General features: G+C 39.0%; 1 protein-coding gene across 3 annotated transcripts in view; it reads left to right on the top strand.

Annotated features, from left to right (window-relative positions):
• Positions 1-25,567, top strand: part of ARHGAP42 (Rho GTPase activating protein 42) — a 303,520-nt gene that overhangs the window by 62,498 nt on the left and 215,455 nt on the right. For 2 of the 3 annotated variants that reach the window (XM_062196912.1, XM_062196913.1), the window contains exon 2: positions 20,987-21,082. In XM_062196912.1, the coding sequence (XP_062052896.1) occupies positions 20,987-21,082 (96 nt within the window). Of the gene's footprint in view, positions 1-8,299; positions 8,374-20,986; positions 21,083-25,567 lie in introns of those variants that run through there. The other variant, XM_062196914.1, reaches the window with a different exon arrangement.

Raw genomic sequence — 25,567 nt, forward strand, 5'->3', positions numbered from 1 at the left:
GTAAGGGAAAGGGCTTATTGGGGAACACCCAGCAGACCAGAGTGAAGGGGCGGTGAAGGAAAAGAGAACGTATAAGAGAGCCAGAGGAGAGGAGCTAGTGAGGAGAGAAGATAGAGCAGAGCAGAGAGGAGGAGAGGAGAGCAGAGAGCAGTGTTCAGGAACAGGCCCTTTTAAAACTTTGCCTGAGGGCGGGCAGGGAAGCAGGAGCAGCGAATCCCATTTGGATGGGGGTGGAGCCTGGCTCAGGAAGCTGGGCCATGCAGCCACCTGGCTAAAACTGCCCCAGTTTCCTAACAATAGGGGTATAAATGTAATCTGAACAATTTGTCATCATACGTGTTTAAGCTGGTAGATCGGCTGTAATGAGTCAATTTATTCATCCTGGAACACTTGGAATTTAAATTAGAGTAGAAAATTAATGAGCTAGTGTATCCTCCCAAAATCATTAAAAATAGGGGGAGGGTGGGCTATAAGGGTCATAATCAAATCTGCAGTTTTAAAATGTAGCTTGTCCAAAATAGTCCACAAAATTGCTTTAGTGTTTCCAAATGGGGTAGGATAGCAGAAAAATGAAGTCTGTAAACATGGGGGATAATGAGTTTATTGAAAGCAACTCACAAAAACACTGTGTAGATGGAGAATAATGATCTTTGTGCCCTCACTTCTCTGGGAGCCCAGGCTCTGCCCTCTTCTGCAGTGTCTTTTTTGTTGCTTTTTGGAAGATTGAGACATAATGCCAGCATACTTCCACATCTTGTCCAAGACAGTGGTTTATGTATTCTCCTCTGCATTACCATTCATTATCAAATATTTCTAGTCATTAAGAGAACATTACTCATGTTGCTATGTGAAAAAATCCTTTTTGCCATAATCATCCTGTTCATGTATATGTAAGATATAACATAGTTATATATATTGTTATTTGGTCAAAGAAAAATCAATAAAAATACAATACTGAAAACCCAAATATGTTGTAGCAACTTAAATGTAGACACTTAAGCTCTACTCATATTCTAAAGTCTTACTGAAATTGTGCTGAGGAAATTTTTGAAGGTTGGTGTGAGGGTGTTAGCCTGCTTCTTTACTTGGTTAAATGGATGATTTGACTGTTGAATATATGAGTGTTTTTCTTAAGGACTTGTGAATATACGTATCTGTTAATGACTGAGATGAATTTGTTTTTGAAGTTGTAATAATAAATTCAGTAATTGGAGGCAACAAAAATGTTATATGCAGTGCTGATAGGAAAGTACACTTAAGTAAACGGTCATTTTATCTTTGGGAATAGACACAACTTTACTAGTGATTGCTGCTACTGTTTCCTTGGCTGTGAGGTAGTTGAGAGCATCATGGAAGGGTAAGTTGTTATGGCTTCTGGTCCGGAGAGGTAAGCTGAATGTAGATGTGATAAACGAGAGCAAGAACTAACGTGGTTTTCTAGTCATTGGTTAATTACCTCCTAAAAGTTAAACAATAATAATAATAATAACAACTTGTCAAGCTCTCACTTTGTGCTGTGCTAAACCCTTTACACATGTGATCTCATCATAGGCGTCCTGTAAGTACATTGATGCTTTTCCCATTTTTATAGCTGAGGAAATTCAACCTTGAAGAACTTAATGAAATAAACTTGCCCAAAATCTTGGCATCAAAATCTTCATTCTTACCATTTGTTTTAAAAAATGGGACTTAACAAGAAGACTTCAAAAAGTCAGTGTTAATGGAACTCAAAAATTTTATTTTGATGCAGAAAATTCCAAATTCATGCAGTTTTTTATAATACATTTTACCTTTAAATTTTTAAAGTTCCCTCATATTTTTCCCTTTTTTATTCTTGTTAATATAAACAGATTTCATGTAGTTTATAAATATAGTTCTAAGAAGATAACCATGTATCCCCCTCCCTCAATTCCCTTCCTTCTTGCTTTTTTTTTTTCTTCTGTAATTTTTGCAAAGATATACTTTCAGTCCTTTCTATAATCACAGGCTTAATTCACCACTGAAGTGCCTTCATAAGTAGAAGGTGATAAATAGAAACCCACAGGGACCTGTTTGCTAATGATTTATATTTGTGAAACTTAAAAAAAAAATTTTTATTGAGAGTACACTCCACCAAACTTGATTAGACCACCAGTATCATTTCTAGATGGATCTCAGAATTCTTAGGCTGTGTAGAGATTTTAGGTTAGTGGGCAGTAGACTTTTTGTTCTTTTGGCCTAGCTTGCCAAAAGCTCTTAAAGAACCTCCTAGCCACTCTCTTTGGCTCCTCAGATCTCATCTCACTGATTTGATGTCCAGATCATTAAGTGTGTTTATTTTCTGGGGCTGTGGTTTTCCTCTTTTCTTTACTCATCTTCTGTAGCTAGGGTCACGGCTGTGTCAGGTCACCTGGCTTCTTACCTCTAATTGCGTTCTGTCAGTCCTGGAAAGGCCTTTGTTTACTTGTTCTAAATACTTTGAATTCTTGCATGCAGTCCTGTGTATTGACAGTATCCTATTTTCATGGGCCTGTGCTGGATGTGGTCAGTGCAGGGGAGGTGCTCTGTCTTCCATGAGCTTACTGTTCAGGAAGGGCTATGGGATGTAGGCACAGACAAGTGTAACAGTGAAATGGAAATTTGCCCTGGATATTTTGCTAGACATTCAAAAAGGAGGTAGGTTACAGTAATATCATACTTCTCAAAAATTTTCATAAGGACATCTAATATCAGAAGAGGCAAAATGTACCTTTGAACATAGCCCAAACTGGTTGCCTTAGTGGAAATAGCCAATAGAAATTAAATCATATGAATTCCAGTTTATGTTCAGTATATGTCTTAAAAATGTAAAACAGCATAAAGTTACTTGGCTTCCTTCTCCCCAGTTTTCAAATAAAAGTTGTGGTACCAAGAAGATGCATTAAGAGTGCCTTCTGAATTCTTGCCTCTATACCAAAAGGCATTAAGGTATTTATCTGGAAATCAGTAGATATATTGCTCTATTTGGATTATTTAGGGTGGTTTAGGATTAGTTAATTGAGGAAGAGGTAAGTCTTAGATTCTTTAAAATGAAGAAAACTATATAAAGCATCCTCAAGTACAGCCAGCTACTTATGCAGACCAGACTTTGGAGCCACTACGATTATAATGGAGCTTCAAAGTCCTGGAGCTGTGAGTTGGAGACATTTGAAGCTCACTAGAGCCCTCTCAGTTGAAGACATTTGAAGCTCACTAGAGAAACAAAGGGCTATCTCCAACATGGAGAATAAATTCATGGCTACTGAGAAAGTTAATTTCAAATTGGTTGGCCTGGCTAGAATGTTGAATGTGCAAAGAACAGTTTGAAAGAAAGGATGAGTTATAAAAAACATAGAGGAAAGATGATGGCTAGTGTACAACTATTTAATGTGATGCTTTTAAAGGCGATTAAACTAGTCAAGTCATGATTTACCCATAAGTGTTTTCTGCATATGATACAGAGGAGGGAGATGGAAAAGAGTTGGCAATGGGCTATTACTTAAAAGATAACACAACACCAAATGCCCTTCCAAAGTCATTATCTTGGCTACGTAGATACTTTGAGTAAACAGGAGAAAAATGGGCTATAATTGAAGCTAGAGTACCAAAACTTTCCATTCATTACTGAATATGTTTAAGAGTAAATTGTGGGGTTGGCACTGTGGTGCTGTAGGCTAAGTCTGCAGTGCCTGTATCCCGTATGGACACCAGTTTGAGTACTGGCTGCTCTTCTTCCATCCAGCTCTCTGCTATAGCCTGGGAAAGCAGTGGAGGATGCCCAAGTGCTTGGGCCCCTGCACCCACATGAGAGACCTGGAAGAAGCCCTTGGCTCCGGATAAGCCCAGCTCTGGCCATTGTAGCCATTTGGGGAGTGAACCACTGGATGGAAGACCTTTTTCTCTGTCTCTCCCCCTCTTTGTCTAATTCTGCCTCTCAAAATACATAAAATCTTTTCTTTTTTTAAGAGAGTAAGTTGTAAATGGTCAGCAAGTGGTGAGAAATGAGACAGTGGACTGGGGATGAGGTCATGGGTGGGTAGGTGGGCCAGGAAGCCTCCGGCAAAGCATGCCAGGCCATCCATGTGTCACTGGGAAGCTTAGAAAACTGCAAACTCCTTTGGTTGTGTAGCTCAGTATTTGTAGTTAAAGAGAATATAGAGCAAGGGGGATATTCTGGAAAATTTTGCTTGGGGTTCTAGCTTCTAAACGGTGTATCTCTTAGGAGTTGTCTGCATATAGATTAACAGGTAGTACTTGATAAAGGGAGTTAAATCTTAAGGGAAAACAAGTGGCTGAAGACAAACTCTTCTGAAGTGAGGAGTCTGAGGAAGAGGAAACCTCAGGGGAGGTGGCAGAGACAGGGCTGTTGAGGCACGAAAGAAAGCTAGAGAAGCTGCAGCATGCCACTGTTTCTGTACCTTTTTTTTCTTCCAAAGTTTTTCCCCCCCTGGGGTAGGCAGATGGGTGGTTCATTTCATCCTTTGAACTTTCTATTTTTGACTTGGATTGTGGCAATGGTGAAGTCTTTGTGGTTTTTCATTTTTAATTTTTATGGAATTTGTAGCTTTATAGAAACTGTGGATAAAATCTGGCCAAGTGATGGTTCCTGTTTGTTATTTTTAGACTGGAATCTTCTGGAATTACTTGCCAGACACATATCATTTATGGGATTGCAAACTGCTTCGTGCTCATTAGAGGTCAGCACCACTATTTATTTTCACTGATGCTCTCCTGAAGGTAGTAATTCAATGCACAGATTAAATATGTTATGCCTACAATGAAAATATTTCACATTCTGCATTTGCCATCAAAATAAATAGTGGCCTAATAGTTAACATTTGTTGAGAATCAGTATCTTAAGCTTCTCTTCGTATCACACGCTGTGCTGAGCCTATTTCATGTAATTATTCATGACAGTTTTACCAAGGATTATTATCTTCTTTTTGTACACGAGGAACCTGGGATTCGGAGAGGCTGGTGCTTGCCCTGAAACACATTGCAGGAAGTGGTGGTCCCTGGATGGGCATCCATGTGCATCTGACTCTTGTGCACACTTTGTGCAGGCCATAAAAGAATGACTGATTCTGAGCAAAGGGCTTCTTTCCACACCTGAGCACTTTCACTACAGTGGACTTCAGCTCATCAGTGAAAAAAGGTGCTTTGATTTTTATGGCCTGTGAAGAGTGGCTGTATCCACCACAAAACAGCATTGCAGAAATAAGACCCTGAGTACACATCTGAGGTAGAAATGAGTGAACTAATCTCAAGCTAGCCTAATTGGTTTCACCAGCTTTAAAGTGCCAAAAACAACCATTTTGTTCCATCAATCTGGTGCCCTGGAGTAGCCTGTGCTGTTTTTTTTGTTTTTGTTTGTTTGTTTTTGTTCTTTTTTTTTTTTTTTGCATTTCGAGGGAAATGAAGAACAGCATCAGGGCCCCATTGCCTTTCAGTAATTCTGTCCCCAGTGACCTCCTGTGGTGGTGCCCATTTCCACAGCGCAGTGTTTCCCAAGGCCTGGAAGGAAACAGAATGCCTTGATTGCACTTGTGGAAGGTTTCTCAATTTTACTTCAGTTCAGCACACATTGACTGAGTGATAAGTTTATGTCAAGCTTTGTTCTAGGTCTACTTTTATGAAGACTTTTAACATATCAGACAACCATTACTTTTTTTCCATTTAACTGAAGTGGAAAATAGCAAACTTGACCTTTTGTTTTTTATGTTTAAAGCCTTTTTTTTTTTTTTTTTTAATTTGAGAGGTAGAGGGAGAAGGAAAGGCAGGGGAAGAGACCGAGACAGTGAAGAGAGCAAGAATGCTGGTTCACTTTCCAATTCCTGGGCCAGGAGGTAAGGATGCAGTCCAGATTCCCACGTGGGTGTCAGGAACCCAGTACTGGAAGCATCACTGTTGCCTCCCTGAGTCTGCATCAGGAGGAAGCTGGAGTCAGGCGCCAGAGCCGGCAGCTGAACCCTGGGCACTATGATATGGGATGTGGGCATGTTAATGGCTAGGTTAAATGCTGGCTCCAAAGTTTGTGATTTCAGATTCTGTTCAAGTAAGAGCCAGAGAAATTATTTTCTGTTTACAAGTTTTCATGTATGTTTCTTGCATTTTGCCACACCCAGCATTCTTTTCTGCTGACTTTTCTCCTTCTAACAATCTGACATTTGTAGCTCCCTGAGAGAACAGTCACAGCGTAACTGCAGTTATTAAAAATCAGAGCTTATTTGGTGATTTCTTGAAGTAGTCTGCTATGTAATTTACTGTATGTTTTTTATTAAGTTAAGGCTTGTGGTTTTATATACTCTTGTGTGTTCTCAGCACCATAAACTTTTTATTACTTTATCTGTAGTGGATTCTTAACATTACAAACAGTCCAGCAGTTGCTTTACACTTTCTCTCTGTCTCTCTTTCTCATTTACTTTTAGGCACTAAGGGCAAAGACACTTTAAGAATATAATCTACCACCAAGAGGCTTAAAACATTGCGTTTTTCAGTTATTTTGAGGCATCATAGAGTACAGGAATAAGTCCTTATTTCCTTTGATTTTTAGCATGGAATTTTTTTTTAAATTTTTTTTGACAGGCAGACAGTGAGTGAGAGAGAGAGAGAGAGAGAGAGAAAGGTCTTCCTTTACTGTTGGTTCACCCTCTAATGGTCGCTGTGGCCGGCGCACCGCGCTGATCTGAAGCCAGGAGCCAGGTGCTTCTCCTGGTCTCCCATGCGGGTGCAGGGCCCAAGCACTTGGGCCATCCTCCACTGCACTCCTGGGCCACAGCAGAGAGCTGGACTGGAAGAGGCGCAACCGGGACAGAATTCGGCGCCCTAACCGGGGCCTAGAACCCCGTGTGCTGGCGCTGCAGGCGGGTTAGCCTATTGAGCTGCAGTGCCAGCCATGGAATTTCTTAATGACCATTTTGTACACATTTGCTGCTAGATTATTCCTTGCTGAGCATAGCTAGCTCTCTTTCATATAGTCCAATACATAGAATCTTAGAATTTATAAGCAAATAAGAAATTAGTAAATGTTGTACAAAGGCTCACATCCTCCCCAGTTTTAAAGTGTTGGCATTCTTTGATTAATTAACTGTAATATGTCATAAAAGAGTATCCAGTTTGGGAAACAGAAGACCTGTCCACGTTGAAATCCAACTCTTGAACTACAAGAAAGTTACTACTTAATTTAAACTCATAGTTTTGTGTAAGAATTCAGTATGTGAGAACCTTGAATTGGTAAAAACTTCTTAGCAACACTACTACTTTCTCTAGTGCACATTAAAACTTTTTCTAAGTAATAAAACATCATTACTATCATTGCTTTGGAAAGTGTATAAGCCACGTTTTACAGATTGTTGATACAGCCACATTAGGATCTTGCAAGGGTGTGAAAGGGAAGAGAAAAGTGAAAGGCACATGTGAATCTGGAGTATTTGCTCATCTTACAGAAATAGATGGTTTTAGCAATGGAGTTCTTGTTTACAAGACATTGTGATGGGTACTTTGATAGTATTCATGGATGGTAAAGATCCCAACCTTTAGTATATCTTTATTCATTTTTAAATTTATACTTATTTATTTGAGAGGGAGAGGGAGGGAGGGAGGGAGAGAGAGAGAGAGAGAGAGAGAGCGAGCTTGAGCACTACTCTCTACTGGTACCCTCCTCAAATGATTGCAGTGGCCCTGAGAAGCCAGGAGCTGGGAATTCAATTCAGGTGCCCGACATGGGTAGTGGGAACCGGCTGCTTGAGCTATAACCACTGCCTCTCAGGGTCCATGTCAGCACAGTTGGGTGGAGTCAGGAATGAGGAATTGAATTCAGGTTCTCCAATTTGGAATATGTGGGTCTCCTAACCACTAGCCCAAACACTTACCATAATGTACTATTGAAAATAAGGTGAATAAATTAGGTTTGTAGATAGCTAAGATTACAGGTAAAATAGAGAAAACATAGCAAAAGAGTCAAAACATACGATGAGCAGTGTAAAGGAAGAGATGCTATCAAGTTGGATGAGGTCAGGAAGGGCTTTTTTTTGAGTAAAAGGGGCTCGATTAAGATCTTGAAGAAGGAACCTTTTTACCGTGGAGATGAGAGAAGAGTATGCTCCAAGTAGGTGGAATAAAATCATGAGTACAAGACACTAGGTGATTTATTTCAGCTAATAATTGGTACTTCAAGTTGTTTGAGTCTTGGTAGATATGACTGGCATGCATCTAGAAGCTGCCTTTTGGAAGACGCTGGCCAGATTATTAATTTAGACTTGTTGATATATCCTTAGATCTTTCAAAGCTTTGTTCTTACTGATTCCTCGAAGAAGTCATTCCTGAAGCCCACAAGCAAAATGGATTGTGTCTTCTTATTTATCACCTCTATTCAAGGTCTGTGTACAAAATAATGTGGCAGTGTGGCTAAGTGGGAATTCTAGATCTGGTTACATGGACTGAAATTCCAACTCTGCTGTTGGTTAGCTCATGTGATCTTGTAGAATTCGCTCAACCTCAGTAAATCTGTTTCATCATCTGCAAATAGGAGTTATGATATCTAGTTCTTATGGATGTTATAAGGATTAATGAGTTAATTTACACTAAATGCTTGGGGAAGTATTGAGTACAAAGTACTATCTGTGTTACTGATATTAACTTTTGTTGGAGAGTTTATCAATGGGCCTGTGATATGATTAATTATCATGGCCCTACTAGACCGTGCCTACTTGGAAGGAAAGATATATCCTTTTTTTTTTGCTTTTGGATTCTCATTGCCTTTTTTTTTTTTTTAAAGATTTATTTATTTATTTCAAAATCAGAGTTACACAGAGAGAGAAGGAGAAGCAGAGAGAGAGAGAGAGAGAAAGAGAGAGAGGGGTCTTCCATCCACTGGTTCACTCCCCAGTTGGCCACAATGGCCAGAGCTGCGCTGATCTGAAGTCAGGAGCCAGGAGCTTATTCCAGGTCCCCGACACGAGTGCAGGGCCCCAAGGACTTGGGCCATCTTCCACTGCTTTCCCAGGCCGTAGCAGAGAGCTGGATGGAAAGTGGAGCAGCGGAGCCTCGAACTGGCACCCATATGGGATGCTAGCACTGCAGGCTGCAGCTTTACCCACTATGCCCCAGCCCCAGCCCCAGCCCCTCCATTGCAGTTTTGCTTTGGATTCCCATTGCAGAGGCTGTTTGCCCTCTGCAAGGTAGTGTAAAGATTGTAATTCTACAACATGTCTGAAATAGTGCTCATGTGATTCTTACATCTAATTCCAGAGAAATAGTTTTTCAAGATGGACTACTATCTTATACCAAAGGACTGACTGGTTGTACTTGTTCTGATATAAATATAGCTTACTTCCATAGCTAACATTGTAAAAAAAATTCCATCAACAGTATTTAAATAATAAGTAGACCTCATCTTTTAAGTCTATGTTAGAAAAGTTATATTTAAGTATTTACTAGGTGTTTCACATTCCTCTAATGAAATGAAGTTTTATTATTTCACTAACATCATCTGATCATGGATGCTACTGGTTAACTGTGATATAAAAACATTGTTGACTAATTAAAGCCCAGTAAAATTTCATTGAAGTTATAATGTGAACACTTGTGAAGATTCTGTATGCTTAACTTGCATGTTGTAAAAATGGAGGGGTATGGTATATGTGGTACTTGTAGCATCTTTATTATATACAACCTTGTTTTTTTCTAATAAATGAAGGTTTTTCTGCCTTCAGCTTAGAATGTGACTATGGAGGTTCAACTAGGATTATTTTTCTTGTTTGCATTTAAGTTCTGACAGTTGGATAGAAATAGGGAATAGGAGCTACTACCCCTGTTTAAAACTAGATCACCTGCTTTGCATGCTTTATACACATGATCTTTCTTTTTAAGAGCAAAATGTGGATGATTCTTTAAAATTCATCAAAACATTTAAAAATTTGTTCCCCCCCCCCAAAGAAACCTTTTCTTTGAGGAATACAGACTTCATGCATTTCATATGTACAACTTCAGAAATAGTGATTCTTCCTACCATACCCACATTCCCACCCTTCTTCCCCCTCCTTCTCCCATTCCCAGTGCTATTCTCTACTAAGATCTATTTTTAATTAACTTTATACACAGAAGACCAATTCTGTACTAAGTAAAGAGCTCAACAATTTGCATGGAAAAAAAATAATAAACCTGTTCCTCAACAGTCATGACAAGGGCTGTTTAAAGTCATTACATCTTAAAGTTAATTTCACTTTTTTTTTTTTTTGGAGAAAATTAACTTTAAAGAGGCACACAAGAATGATATGTCTAAGTGCTTGCAAAAGATGTAACTATAACTTAGGAGACATAAGAATATCCTCCGCTTAATACACTAAAAAAGTAAGTCCTTGAGAACAAGTTTTATCATTAATTAAGGAAGCACCTAAGAGAACAAGCAATGGAGTTGGACACTTAGGCATAACTAAAACTTACAAGATATAATAACATCCTCCACTGAATATACTAAAATGAATAAATCTTTGAGAACAAGTTTTACTGTTAACTCTCATAATATAACTCTTTGAGGACACAAGTCCTACATGGGAAGTTAGTACACATTGACTCCTGTTGTTAATTTAACAGTTTAACAGTCTTATGTATGATGTCAGTGATCACCTAAGGCTCTTGACAAGAGCTATATAGCCTGTGAAAGTCTTTTGAATCCACAAACTCCGCTCAGTATTTATCAGGGCCATAAGCACAGTGGAAGTTCTGTCCTCCCTTCAGTGAAAAGTACCTCCTTCTTTGATAATCACCTCTTTCCACTGGGGTCTCACCCACTGATGTCCTTCATGTAGGATATTTTTTTGCCATAGTGTATTGACTTTTCATGCCTGAAATGTTCTTGTGGGCTTTTCAGCCAGAACAGAATGCCTTTAGGGCTAATTCTGAGGTCAGAGTGCTACATAAAGCAATTATGATTCTGTTAGTAGGCTATATGGACTGCTTCCCATGTTGGAGCATTCACTCCTTTCCAATCCTATATATTATTATTACCAGACACTCAGTCCTATTTATATGATCATTTTAACACTTAATCCTATCCATCTGATCATTTTAACACTTAAAATGCTGTTTTTACCACCCAGGTTAAGGGGATTTTGGGTCCTATGGCAAGTTTTTAAACTGTACCCTTAGAAGTAAGTCCATAGGAATGTGTGTAGAACTATACAGCTTTACAGTTACAAACTTCATACACTTCATTATTCTAACTTTGGGAACTTGATGGTCCTTCCCACCATGCCAGTCCTCCCACTCACACTCCCACCCCTCTTCTTCCTCTTTCTCCTATTCCCACTCTTATTTTTACTAAGATTTATCTTCAATTAACCTTGCATACATATGATTAACTCTATGTTAAGTAAGGAATTCAACAAATAGTATGAAAAAAAAAAAAAAACAAACCTGTTCCTCAACAGTCAAGACAAGGGCTGTTCAAAGTCAATGCATCTCAAAGTGTCAATTTCGCTTCTACAGATTGCTTTTTAGGTGCTCTATTAGTTATCACAGGTCAGGGAGGTATTTGTCCCTTTGGGACTGGCTTATTTCACTAAGTATGATGTTTTTCCAAATTCATCCATTTTGTCATTTTTGTCATTTTGTTGCAAATGACTGGATTTCTTTTTTTCTTTTTCTTTTTTCTTCACTGATGTGTATTATTCCATGGTGTACTTATTCCATAATTTCTTTATCTAGTCTTCAGTTGACAGGCATTTGGGTAGATTCCATGTCTTTGCTATTGTGAATTGAGCTGTAGTAAACATGGGAGTACAGATAACTCTTTCATATGCTGATTTCATTTCCCTTGAGTAAATTCCCAGGAGTTGGACGGCTGGGTCATATAATAGGTCTATTTTCAGATTTCTGAAGTATCGCCATACTGTCTTCCTCAATGGCTGTACCTATTTACATTCCCACCAAGAGTGGATTAGGGTACCTTTTCGCACACATCCTTGCCAGCATTTGTTGTTTGTTGATTTCTGTATGAAAGCCATTCTAACAGGGATGAGGTGAAACTTCATTGTAGTTTTGATTTGTACTACTCTGATGGCTGGTAATCCTGAGCATTTTTTCATGTGTCTGTTGGCCATTTGGTTTTCCGCTTTTGAAAAATGTCTGTTTAAGTTCTTTGCCCAGGGGCCAGTGCTGTGGCATATCAGGTAAAGCCACCACCTGCAGTGCTGGCATCCAATGTGGGTGCCAGTTTGTGTCCCAGCTGCTCCATTTCTGATCCATCTCTCTGCTATAACCTGAGAAGGCAGTGGAAGATGGCTCAAGTCCTTGGGCCCCTGCACCCTTGTGGGAAACCCAGAAGAAGCTCCTGGCTTGTGGCTTCAGATTGGCACCGCTCCAGCCATTGTGGCCATCTAGGAAGTGAACCAGTGGATGGAAGACCCCCTCTCTTTCTCTCTGCCCCTGCCTCTCTGTAATTCTGCCTTTCAAATAATAAAATAAATAAATCTTAAAATAAATCCTTTGCCCAGTTTTTCACTGGGTTGTTTTGTTGTTGTTGAGTTTCTTGATCTCTTTATACATTTTGGTTATTAATGCTTTATCAGTTGTATAGTTTGCAAATAATTTCTCCCATTCTATCGGCTGCCTTCTCCTTTGGCTGACTGTTTTCTTTTGCAGTACAGAAGCTTCTTAATTTGATTAAACCCATTTGTCAATTTTGGTTTTGATTGCCTGTGCCTCTGGTGTCTTTTCCAAGAAATATTTGCCTATGCGAATATCTTGCAGTGTTCCCCATTGTTTTCTAATAATTTGATGGTATCAGGTCATAAATTTAGGTCTTTGATCATTTTGAGTGGATTTTTGTATAAGATGTAATGTAGAGTTCTTGCTTCACACTTCTGCATGTGGAAATCCATTTTTCCCGGTACCATTTGTTGAAGAGACTGTCCTTGCTCCAGGAATTAGTTTTAGCTCCTTTGTCAAAGATAAGTTAGTTGTAGATGGTTTGGATTGATTTCTGGGGTTTCTGTTCTGTTCCATTGGTCTGTCCATCTGTTTTTGTACCAGCACCAGGCTGTTTTGATTATAACTACCCTGTAGTATATCTTGAAATCTGGTATTGTGATGCCCCCAGCTTTGTTTTTGTTGTATAGGATTGCTTTAGCTATTCAAGGTCTCCTGTGCCTCCATATGAATTTCAGCATCATTTTTTCTATATCTGAGAAGAATGTCCTTGGTATTTTGATTGGTATCACATTGCATCTATAAATTGCTTTTAGTAGTATGAACATTTTAATGATATTGATTCTTCCAATCCATGAACATGGGAGATTATTCCATTTTTAATATCTTTTTCTATTTCTTTCTTTAATGTTTTATGATTCTTATCATAGAGATCTTTGAAATACTTGGTTAAATTTATTCCCAGGTATTTCATTTTTTTGGTATGTGAATTGGATTGATCTTCAAGTTCTTTTTTAGCCATGGCATTTTCTGTGTCTACAAAGGCTGTTGATTTTTGTGTGTTGATTTTACATCCTGCTACTTTACCAAAGTCTTCTATGAGTTCTAATAGTCTCTTAGTGGAGTCTTTTGGATCCCCTGTATTTAGATTCAGGTCACTATAAATAGGGATAGTTTGACATCCTCCTTCCCTACTTGTAACGCTTTGATTTCTTATTTTTGCCTAATGGCTCTGGGTAAAACTTCCAGGACTGCATTGAATAGCAGTGGTGAAAGTGGGCATCCTTGTCCAGTTCCAGATCTCAGTGGGAATGCTTCCAGCTTTTCCCCATTCAATAGGATGCTGACTGTGGGTTTATCATAAATTGCCTTGATTATGTTAAGGAACGTCCTGCCATACCCAGTTTGCTTAAAGTTTTCATCATGAAAGGGTATTGTATTTTATCACGTGCTTTCTCTGCATCTTTTGACATAATCATATTGTTTTTGTTTTTCAATTTGTTAATATGATGTATCACATTATTTGTGAATGTTGAACCATCCCTGGATATAAGAGATAAATCCCACTCGATTGGGGTGCATGATCTTTCTAATGTGTTATTGGATTCAATTGGCCGGAATTATGTTGAGGATTTTTGCATCTGTGTTCATCAGGGAAGTTGCTCTGTATTTCTCTTTCTCTGCTGTATCTTTTTCAGGTTTAGGAATTAAGGTGCTTCTGGCTTCATAGAAAGAATTTGGGAGGATTTCCTCCCTTTCAATTTTTTTTTTAATAGATTGAGAAGAATTGGAGTTAGTTCTTATTTAAATGTCTGGTAGAATTCAGCAGTAAAGCCATTCAGTCTTGGGCTTTTCTTTGTTGGGAGAGTCTTTATTACTGTTTCAATTTCCTTTCAGTGTCTTCATGGCTCAATTTAGGCAGGTTTTATGTGTACAGGAATCTTTCCATTTCTTATAGTTTTCCTGTTTTGTTTGCATACAGCTCTTTGTAGTAATTTCTGATGGTTCTTTTTTATTTCTGTGGTGTCTGTTGTTACATTTCCTTTTTCATCTCTAATTTTATTAACTGGGTCTTCTCCCTCCTTTTTTTGGTTAGTTGGGCCAGTGGTGTGTTAATTTTGTCTATTATTTCACAAATTTTGCTGATCTTATTGTTTTTTGGTTTCAATTTTGTTTATTTCTTTTTTAATTTTAATTGTTTGATTTCTACTACTTTTGGGTTTGGTTTGCTGTTGTTTTTCTGGTTCCTTGAGATGCATTGATAGCACATTTACCTGGTGCCTTTCTAGTTTCTTGCTGTAGGCTCCCATTGCTATAAACTTTTCTCTTAACACTGCTCTTGCTGTATCCCAAGAGTTTTGATATGTTATGTTGTCACCTTCAGTTGTTTCTTGAAGGTTTTTGATTTCTCTTTTGATTTCTTCAATGACCCACTGTTCATTCAGAAGCATGTTGTTCAGTTTCCATGTGTTTGAATATGTTCTAGAGATTCCAGAGTTGCCTGATTTTCAGCTTCATTCCATTGTGCTTACGGAAGATGCATGGTATGATTTCTGTTTTTTTGTAATTTGCTGAGACTTGCTTTATGACCTAGCATGTGGTCAATCCTAGAGTAGGTTCTATGCACTGGTGAGAAGAACGTGTATATTGCAGCTGTAGGATTGAAAGTTCTGTAGATATCTGTTAGGTCCTTTGGTCTATTGTGTCAATGAACTCTGTTGTTTCCTTGCTGATTTTCTGTCTGGTTGATCTGTCCATTGCTGAAAGTGGTGTATTGAAGTCCCCCATTACTGTTGTATTTGAGTCTATGTCTCCTTTTAGATCCCTTAACATTTTTTAAATAGCCAGGTGACCTCTAATTGGATGCATATATGGTTATAATAGTCACATCTTCCTGTTGAATTGATCCTGTAATCATTACATAGTGCCCTTCTTTGACTGTTGTTTTTTTTTGTGTGTGTGTGTGTTAAAGTCTTTTTCGCCTGATATTTGGATGGCCACACCAACTCTTTTTTGGTTTCTATTAGCATAGAATATCTCTTTCCAACCTTTCACTTTTAGTCTGTGTGCAGCTTTGTTGGTGAAAGATGTTTCTTTTAATCCATTCAGCCAGTCTGTGCCTTTTAACTGGAGAGTTGAGACTATTTACATTCATGGTGGCTATTGATAAGTAACAACTTTGCCTTGCCCTTTTTTCATAAATATTCCTATTTTTTACTTTGGATTTCCTTTTTACTGGAAGATTTTGTACCTTCACCTTCTTTGGTAATGATGGCCATGTTTCTGTGTTTCTGTGTGTAGCACATCCTTAAGCATCTTTTGTAGGGCTGGATGAGTGGTGACAAATTATTCCAATTTTTGTTTGTTATGGAAGAGCTTTATTTCACCTTCATTCAGAAATGAGAGCTTTTGCAGGGTACAATATTCTGGGTTGACAGTTTTTTGTCTTAAGACTTGGAATATATCTCACCATTTCTACTAGCCTGTAGGATTTCTGATGAGAAGACTGCTGTGAGTCTACTTGGAGATCCTCTAAAAGTGTCCTTGCATTTCTTTTGTACACATTTTAGAATCTTTTCTGTATGTTTTACTGTGCAGAGTTTGACTGTAATGTGTCATGTTGAAGATCTTTTCTGCCCATGTCTCTTAGTAGTTCCATATGCTTCTTGTGCTTGGATGTCCCGTTCTTTCTCCAGATTAGGAATGCTTTCTATTATTATTTTCCTAAAAAGGCCTTCTAATGCTTTCTCTCTTTCCATGCCTCCAATAGCTCCTAGAACCTGTATGTTGAGTTGTTTTATAGTATCCTGTCAATTCAAAACAGTGTGTTTTAGTTTTCTAATTTCTTCTTCTTATTTTTGGTCTGATTGTATAATTTCCTGCTATTTGCCTTCTATGTCAGATATTCTTTCTTCTGCACCACTAATTCTGTTTTTAAGGGTTTCCACTGCATTTTTATTTGTTCTATTGAATCCTTCATTTCCAAGATTTCATTTTGACTTCTCTTTAAGATATCAATTTTGTGCGAGAAATTTTCTTTCATGTCATGCACAAATTTCATTAGTTCATGCATTTACTTTTGATTAACTCTAAGTAATCTTACAATCAATTGAATTCCATTTCTGGCATTTCTTCATGGCTTGATCACTTTGCTATGCTATTTTCAAGAGAAAATTTGAAATTACTATTAAGAGGATGTTTTCTTGGACACCTTCCGAGGTTTTCTAAAATCTAATAATTATCCCCTGACAACTGGAATTTCACCTTTTTGTTGCTTTTCTGAGCTGTTCACTGAGGGAATAGTAAGCATGCTTGAGTGTTGTCAGGCACTTATGCATCAGACACTGTGCTAGTGTTTTCCCTATATTGCCCCATTTACTACTACAGTAACCCTGAGAGACAGATTCTGTTCCACTTAACAGAAAAGGATACTGAGGTACAGAGAGATTATGGAGTTTATCCACAACCATGCTGCTAATTATTGGTGGACTCGATTCTAATCCAGGTAATCTGCCTCCAGAGCTCATTCTGTCAATCACTTGAAAGAATTGATAGGTAGTTTATAAGTGAGTGGGTCCACTGTGTTTTTTGCTTGGGCACATGAATTATTATCATACATTCATGATGATCAGTGTGAAAGGGAAAGAAACTTACTTTTCCAGTCAAATAGTAAGGCCAAGGCAAGTAAGAGACAGTGTAGGTGGCCAGCCGGTGCTGTGGCGCAGCAGGTTAACTTCCTCGCCTGAAGCACCAGCATCCCATATGGGCGCTGGTTCGAGACTCCGCTGCTCCACTTTCCATCCAGCTCTCTGCTATGGCCTGGGAAAACAGTAGAAGATGGCCCAAGTCATTGGGTCCCTGCACCCACGTGGGAGACCAGGAAGAATCTCCTGGTTCTCAGCTTCGGATTGGCACAACTCCAGCCATTGTGGCAAGTTGGGGAGTGAACCAGCAGATGGAAGACCTCTCTCTCTCTCTCTGCCTCTCCTCCTCTCCTCTCTGTGTGTAACTTTGACTTTCAAATAAATAAATAAATGTTTAAAAAAAAAAAAAGACAATCTACAGAGAAATGGAGGTGGGATGGTTACATCAGGAGCTCCCTGGGACAGACTTTCCAAATAGCTCCTTGGGGCCTGAGGCTCAGAGGAACTCTGGATGGTAATGAGAAGAGGAAAGGAGGAACCCCAGTTCCTAAGCATTCTGCTGCACCTTATTCTCCCAGTCTCAGCTGTGCTGAAGGAACTATATTTGTGGCTGTAAACCTAGTAGAGCACAAGGCCTTTCTATTATACTCATTTGAATAAAAATAGACATTAAATGTAGTAATTTTCCCAAGTCTCAGGGAGAGTACTTGCATATAGATCGGCTAAAAATTTTCTAGGAGGTAAGTTTCTTTCTAGGTCTTCTCATAACATTTAATATATATATGATGATTTTTCTGTCCTTAGCCAGAGCTGTGTCGGATAAATGCATGCTTTTTTGCACAGTGTCCTTCAATCTGAAAGGCCAGTCAACTTTCCTACCTTTATAAGCTGGACTGAATTATAACAACTGATGCCATTTATTGAGTTGCTTAGCATGCGCCAGGCACATACATTATTTAGTCTTCATAATACCCTGTGAGGTAGGTATTCATTCCCTGTTGCACAGGTAAGAAAATGAGTCTCAAAAAGGATGAGTGATTTTCCAAGGCTTCACAACTAATTGGTGAAATCTGATTCTGACAAAACCCTCATTTTTCTTGTTCAATCATTAATTCTCTAAGTAGGTTCTCTACTTTCTTCTTGGCAGCCTAAAGCAGAACCATGCTCGTGAATTGAGAGTACCTCTCATGTGGAACATGCAGCTGGTCCCGAAGTTGTACCTTGCTGTGGGAGGGGATTTATATAGCCAGAGAGCAGGTTGGGGGCCAAGAGAGCTGGTGGAAAATGACTGAGAGGAGACATCAAGGATAGGAGGACTGTTACTGAGGGCAGGCCAGAGAGTTCTGTTATGCATCAAAGATGCGTGATGAGGACTTTGGACAGATGTGGAGTGTGGGGATTCTCTGTAAAATTACTTAGCAGGATTCTTGTTCAAATTAAGCCCAGTGAGGATGGGGACCAAGGTGGAGACCTGGTTGGGAAGAACACTTGAAAATTCATCAAGGAGATAACCTTTGTCAGTTCTTGTTGCTTGAATTAAACATAAGCGTCTGGGTATTGGACGTGAGCTTGTTCAATGGAGATGTTGTTAAATGGAGTGCAATGAATATCAGAAGAATACATTTTATTATTGATGCAGATACCTGCAGCAGGATCACCATCAATGATGATTGGTCCTGAAATGTGAGACCTTTAATGTTTCTCTCACATTCACTATGAGGTTGTTTTATTTTGAATTTTCTTTTTTTAAAAAAGTATTTATTTATTATTTGAAAGGCAGAGTTACAGAGAGGAAGATACAGAGAGAGAGATTCCTTTCATCTGCTGGTTTACTCCCCAAATGGCCACAATGGCTGGAGCTGGACCAATCTGAGGCCAGGAGCCAGGAGCTGCTTCCCGGTCTCTCAGATGGATGCAGGGGCACAAGCATCCGCTGCTTTCCCAGGTGCATTAGCAGGGTGCTGGATTGGAAGAGGTGCAGCTGGGACTTCAACAGGGGTCGATATGGGATGCTGGCACTGCAGATGCCATAACACCCTCTTCAATTTTCTTTAAGAAACTTAGCTAGTATCTGTGCATTGCAGGCAATGGTTCAATCCCTTTGCAAATATTAACTCACCAAATACTCAAAACAGTCCTATGAGGTAGTTCTGTGATTGTTGTTCCCCTTTTACATATGAGGAAGCAAAGGCCCAGAGGAGTTGAACCCTTTTTGCCCAAGGACCCAAGAAAAGAAGTGGTGTGGCTTGGATTTCACCCAAGCAGCCTGGCTCCAGATTCCACATTCCTGGTCACTTTGTTAGGTTGCTTCTAAGGCTGTTGCCTCCTGGGGATTTAGTTCTTGTTTTCTTCTAGGCTTTTCTTTTTTATGCCCAGAAATAAAGAATTCTTCTTCTGGGCTTAGTCAGACTCTGGGTCTTATTCAAACTGAAGTCAGGGTTGGGAAATATAGTTAGCTTGAATCGTCTATAAATCAAAGAGCTATTTTTAAACAAAAATTCAGGTCATCTGTCACCTTTTAGATCAAAGCCATTATTTTATTGGTAAAAACACAATCTCTACCTTTTCCACAGTCTGCCCAGAATTTCAGTGCTGACTGTTAGTGATCAACAGTTGAAATTTCTCCCCAATTAGCAACCTTAGTGGTATTTCTCCTTCTTTTTTAAAGTTAAATGCATAATTTATAGTGAGTGAGTAGTAACTCCTTAGTAAAGGATTTGGTAAATTGGCTTCCGGATAATGTACTTCTAGCACCAAATTGCTTTCTCATATGGACATCCCATTCAAGTGGAGCAAATCAAGTTTCTCAATTATTAGCTTAAATTTGTCAGACCTGTATTTTATTTTATTTATTTCATTTGTGTGAGAGGTTGAAAGACAGTGGAGTTGGGGAGGGTGGCAGAGGCAGAGAAAGAGACAGAAAGCTCTAGTCTGCTGGGTCACTTCACAAATGATTGCAATGGCTGGGTCTGTGCCTTGAGGCCAAAGTCAGGAGCCAGGAACTCAATCCAGGTCTTCCACATAGTGGACAGAAATGCAACTACTTGGGCCATTAGTACGTCCTTCTAGGGTGTGCACTAGTAGGAAGCTGGAGTCAAGAGCTAGATCTGGGCATAAAGCCCAAGCACTCTGATAATGGGACATGAGGATTTTTTTTTTTTTTTGACAGGCAGAGTTAGACAGAGAGAGAGACAGAAAAGTCTCCATGGCCGGCATGCTATGCCGATCTGAAGCCAGGATCTTCATCCTGGTCTCCCATGCGGGTGCAGGGCCCAAGGACTTGGGCCATCCTCCACTGCCTTCCCCGGCCACAGCAGAGAGCTGGACTGGAAGAGGAGCAACCTGGACAGAATCCAGCGCCCCAACTGGGACTAGAATCCAGGGTGCCAGTGCCGCAGGTGGAGGATTAGCCAAGTGGTCCGCGGTGCCGGCCTGGATTTTTTTTTTTTTTTTTAAGATTTATTTATTTATTTGAAAGTCAAAGCTACAGAATCAAGGTGAGATCTTCCATCTACTGGTTTACTCTCCAAATGGCTGCAACAGCCAGGCAGGGCTGGGCTTCATCCAGGTCTCCCACGTGGTTACAGGGGCCCAAGGACTTGGGTCGTTTTCTGCTGCTTTTTCAGGCACATTAGCAGGGAGCTGGATTCGAAGTGGAGCAGCCAGGACTTGAACAAGTATCCATATGGGATGCTGGCATTACAGGTGGCAGCTTAACCCACTATACCACAGCGCTGACTGACATGAACATTTAACTGGCACCTTAACCACTAGTCTAAATGCCTGACCCCAGATTGGTATTTTAAGAAGCTTCTGTTTAATATAACACTAGAGTAATTCATATAATATTGCGAATAGAAATTCTTCAGTGTTCATTCCTTGATACCTTACACCTGATTTTGTTTTTTCAATTGCAGACTTGTCTATGGCCGTACAGAAATTTTCTCAGTCACTACAAGATTTCCAATTTGAATGCATTGGTGATGCTGAAACAGATGATGAAATTAGTATTGGTGAGTACAACTTATCTTCATTAACCTAAGTAATAATTTTGAAAGTCTTACTTTAGATACTTATGTCATTGAAGTCACATAACTAATACCTAAATAATAAACATCTAAATATTCTCTGATTTTGATGAAAGTATAAGGGTGATTTTGCATATCTTTGGAAAAGAATATTGTAAGTTATTGGATTGAAGCTCTTTGTTTTTTTTCCATAAGGAAATTACTTATCTTTGTGTAAGTTGGGTCAGCCCTCTAAGAAAATGTTGATAACAATGTTTGTCTACCTCAAAATTAATCATTGAAACAAACATATATAGGCATCTATTATTAAATATACTAGGTACAGGTTTTAAAAATGATGTTACTTTTTTATTTTTTAGTTTAATGCTGATTTCTTTTTTAGCTTGTTTAGAAAGGAAACAAATCATGTTTAGTCAGTCATGATGTACTAAACCAGTGTTCTGGAAGGATATAGAACATGACTGGGGATGGGAGACTTGAGCTCTTTTCTGACTTTGTTGCAGTAATTCAGCAATCTGACCTTGGGAAAAGCATGCCCCTTTCTGAATAAAAGGGTTTCATTTCCTGTAAAATGAAGCTGTTCATTTCTTATAAAATGTGTGTCATCTCTGAAGATCAGATTCATGTAGCATTCTTTCCCCTACCTTTTAAACATTTCTTGCTTATTGGTTTGCAGACCACAGGTCCATTTATAGGATGGGTTTGAGATGTGTTCCATTATTAGGAGTTTGTACAAAGTATGTATGTACTTTCTAGAGGCTAATACTAAGTGTATCAATTTAGGTATAAAAATATATTACAAGTGATTAGGCCAGTTACTCCAAAATTTTAATAGATATGAAATTCCCAGAGATCTTATTAAAAACAGATTCTGATTCAGCAGTTTGCAGTTAGAGTGCCAGATTCTGCATTTCTAACAGACTTGAAGGTGATGTTAGTGCTCCTGGTTCATGGATAGCACTTTAAATAGCTGGGAGTTTTCCTCTCTATGACTCTCCACAATCATATTCTTCTCATCGTTCTTTTTTTTTCCCTATAGTTTTACCAGTTATGTTTTTATTTCTAAGCAATATATTCCGTTAGTTTTGAAAACCCAAGTAGCAAGTCCAAACCTAGCTGTAAAGGGAAAGGACAGTGTTATTTCCACGAAAGAAGGCTCTCAGGTTCCTGATTCATGGTGTGGCTGCAGCTTCCTTACATCCACAAGAGCTTTTTCTGGAGAAATCCCTGGGCAGAGTGCAGCATCCTTGACAAGCTGTTTCTGCACATGAAATTTCACGTTGTGCATGTATGACTTCTGGCCAGGTTGGTACTCTTCTGAGGAGATGTGACAGCAGTCACTTCATTTCCTTGCTCCTTAGGAAAACAGGCTACCCTGAGGGAGTGTGGAGGTGGCTGATCTCTTGCTATCACGGATAGCACCTTCTACCTTCCGTTCTGGGATGCACGGTGGCTCAGCCTTGCCACCTGTGCCAGCTATGCTGAGGCATAGTTAGGGAGCCTCTGGAAAGAAGGGAGAGCCATTCCACATGAAACTCACACAGGATGGCCTCTACAGAACGGGAAAGGACAGCGTTAGTGGTCATGCACTGCTAACGTTTGGAGCTATAGTTATCATTTTTTTACATCTGTACCAAAAGCATAGGTTTTGTAACATATATCTGGCCAGATAAAAGTCTAGAATACAGTAATAAAAAAGCTTTATTATTATTTAAAGAATAATATGTATTCACATAACAATTATTTTCACCATGTAACAAAACTAAATCCCATGAAGGCAGAAGCCATCTCTGTCTTGTATTTTCAACCATTTTAGCTATAGAACTTGATCCTGATCCTAACTGATGGTATGCCCACTGTTAAAATGCTGGGTAAGTTATGTACTTTCCTTTGTAAACTATAACTCTTTTCCTAACTTTAACTTTCTTTTTTATTTTTCTAGTAGAATGATACATATCATTTAATATTTCCCTTTTGGCAAGGGAATTATAGCAAATATTTCTGAATTTTCACAGAAGTTGTCATTTTTAATAGTTTTATGACTATTCTACCAGGTTCATATACATGAATTTATGAAATAATCTCTGTAGTACATTTAGATTGCTTCTGAGCATTTATCTGTTATTGTTAAGATTATAGTAAACATCTTTTGCAATATTTATCTTAGTTTCTGTGTGTAATAATGTAGCTATGTTGTGCAGCCTTGCAGGCAGGTTTTCCAGGTTGTGTTGAACTTGATATCTCTACAGTGGTCACTTGACTGTTCCTGCTGTGGCTAAATGAATATTGTGTGCCTCTTACAGATTTGAAAGTTATGCATTGATCAGTGAGTAAAGGATAATAGCCAGTGAGTGTTAACTAATTCTAATGCTTTATGACTTTTAGAGGTTAGATCACTGGTTGGAGAACAGAATACAAATAATGTGCAGGGGCAGATGCGATGTTGCTTGCTACTTTTAGATCGGGAGGCTTATTAAATCTCTGTTTACTGAGAATCTGATTTAAATATCAATACTTTGGAAAACCTAAGTTGGAGCAAAAACAGTTTATAAACAGAAATTTTTTCTAGGACAACTAATGGAAAAACACAGACATGTTCTTATATCCTAATCACTCAGTTTGTATCCTAGATGGACTGTAAATAGATAAATAGGAAGTAGAAGAGTTTGAATAATGGTTCCTCCTGTGGAGGATTATGAGGCATCCCAAGCTGCTGTACCAGGACAGCAAACTGAGGAATGCATCTCTAAGAATAATGCACAGGCTGCTGTGGAGGCAGGACACTTAGCAACCTTCATCAGCTTCAGTTCTGTACGTGAAGGTTTTAAGTTTAACTAGTCTTTACATTAGCTTGTTGAAGCCCCCCATTTCAGCTTCTTTATTCCTCTGATTTCATGGGAGAGGAATGAAGCAGGGGCAGCTGTGACTGTTAGAGTTGAGTAATAGCCACAGCACTCTCATCCAGACTAGTCTTGAGATTCACTGATGACATAACTGCAAAATACAGTGGCTTACAAAATAGCTCATCTTTTGTAAGTTAGTGCAAAATGACCTGTGAAGTCCAGATATTTGCAGGCTTTCTTGTGTAAGCTATGGTGGTGGGAACTGGTGGGACTTGGTGGGAGGGCAGTCGGAAGGTAAGATGTCTGGTTGAATGTGCTTACAGTGCAATCGAATGGAAAACAGATTTTGAACAAAGTAAGGGAAAGAAGATGGTGTTATATTGTTATAGGTCTCTAATTTGTGGAAGCTGTAGTGGGAGTTTGTTAGATGCCTAGGCTTGAGCCTTGTCTAAATCTGTCTCACTATTCTGCTGTCCATTTCTGCCCCTATCCTTTTGGTCTTGTGTTTGCTGGAGTTTTTTTTTTTTTTTTTTTTTAGGCTAATGAGACATTGCTGGTTTGGAAGGAAGCAAATTGGGTTTAGTTGTCCAGGACCCAGGACCTAGTGGGGAATTCCTGTGGCCCAAAGAGCAGGTCAATTATTTCCAGGAGTGAAGTCCCAAGTAGGGCAACATCCTGTTCTCTTTTTAGCACCTGCCTTTCTGTCCAGGCGCAGCAAGAGGCCATTGCTTCTCCCTTCTGTAAGGATAAATGAACTGCAGGTGAGCTTCTAATTGCTCCTTTCATCTGCCCACTACAGCTCCAGAGGAGTGGGAGGTGCATTATTGAATCCATCTAACTTCCCACAGCTGTTCTAACTGCCTACCTTTTTTAAAAAATACAGTTTTAAAAAAAAATTTCTTTTAAAATTATATTTATTTTCAAGGCATAGAGACACACAGGGAAACAGAGACAAACACATAGAAATCTTCCACCTGCTGGTTCACTCCCCCAAATATTTGCAAGAGCTGGGGCTGGGTCAGGCTAAAGTGGGGAACCTGGAATTCAGTCTGGGTCTCCCAACTAGGTGGCAGGGACCCAAGAGATTGAGCCATGACCTGCTACCTCCCAGAGTATGCATCAGAAAGCTGGAATGGAGAGTGGAACTGGAGCTCAAATCCAGGCACTCAGATAGGGGGTGCAGGTGTCCCAAGTGGCATCTTAACTGCTGTGCCAAGTGCCTGCCTCTGCTTTGATTTTTTGAACTGAGTGAAGACACTGAGTTAGGAGTACAGTGTTGGGCCCTTGGAAATTGGTGATCAAAGGGCAGGAGTGATTACCAAGTGGTATAAAATTCAATCCTTTTCTCACATAACATGCTTATAGGGGTAGATTAGATTAAAATATGTTTAAATACTGTAATTATGCAGTAATATGTACAAGATGTACAAGCAGGTTTTTATAGTTTGGTGGGGAAATTGGAATCAAAAAATAAATTTATTTTGGGGCAAAAAGTTTTTGAAATCCATACTTTTTTCATAGTATGCATTTTTCATGAACCATTTGAAGATCCTGTATATGTGAATGCAAAACTCCAATACCTGATAAATCAGTTCTGGTATATATATATATATATATATATATATAT

Source organism: Lepus europaeus, chromosome 7, assembly GCF_033115175.1.
Source record: "Lepus europaeus isolate LE1 chromosome 7, mLepTim1.pri, whole genome shotgun sequence".
Taxonomy (NCBI): Eukaryota; Metazoa; Chordata; class Mammalia; order Lagomorpha; family Leporidae; genus Lepus; species Lepus europaeus.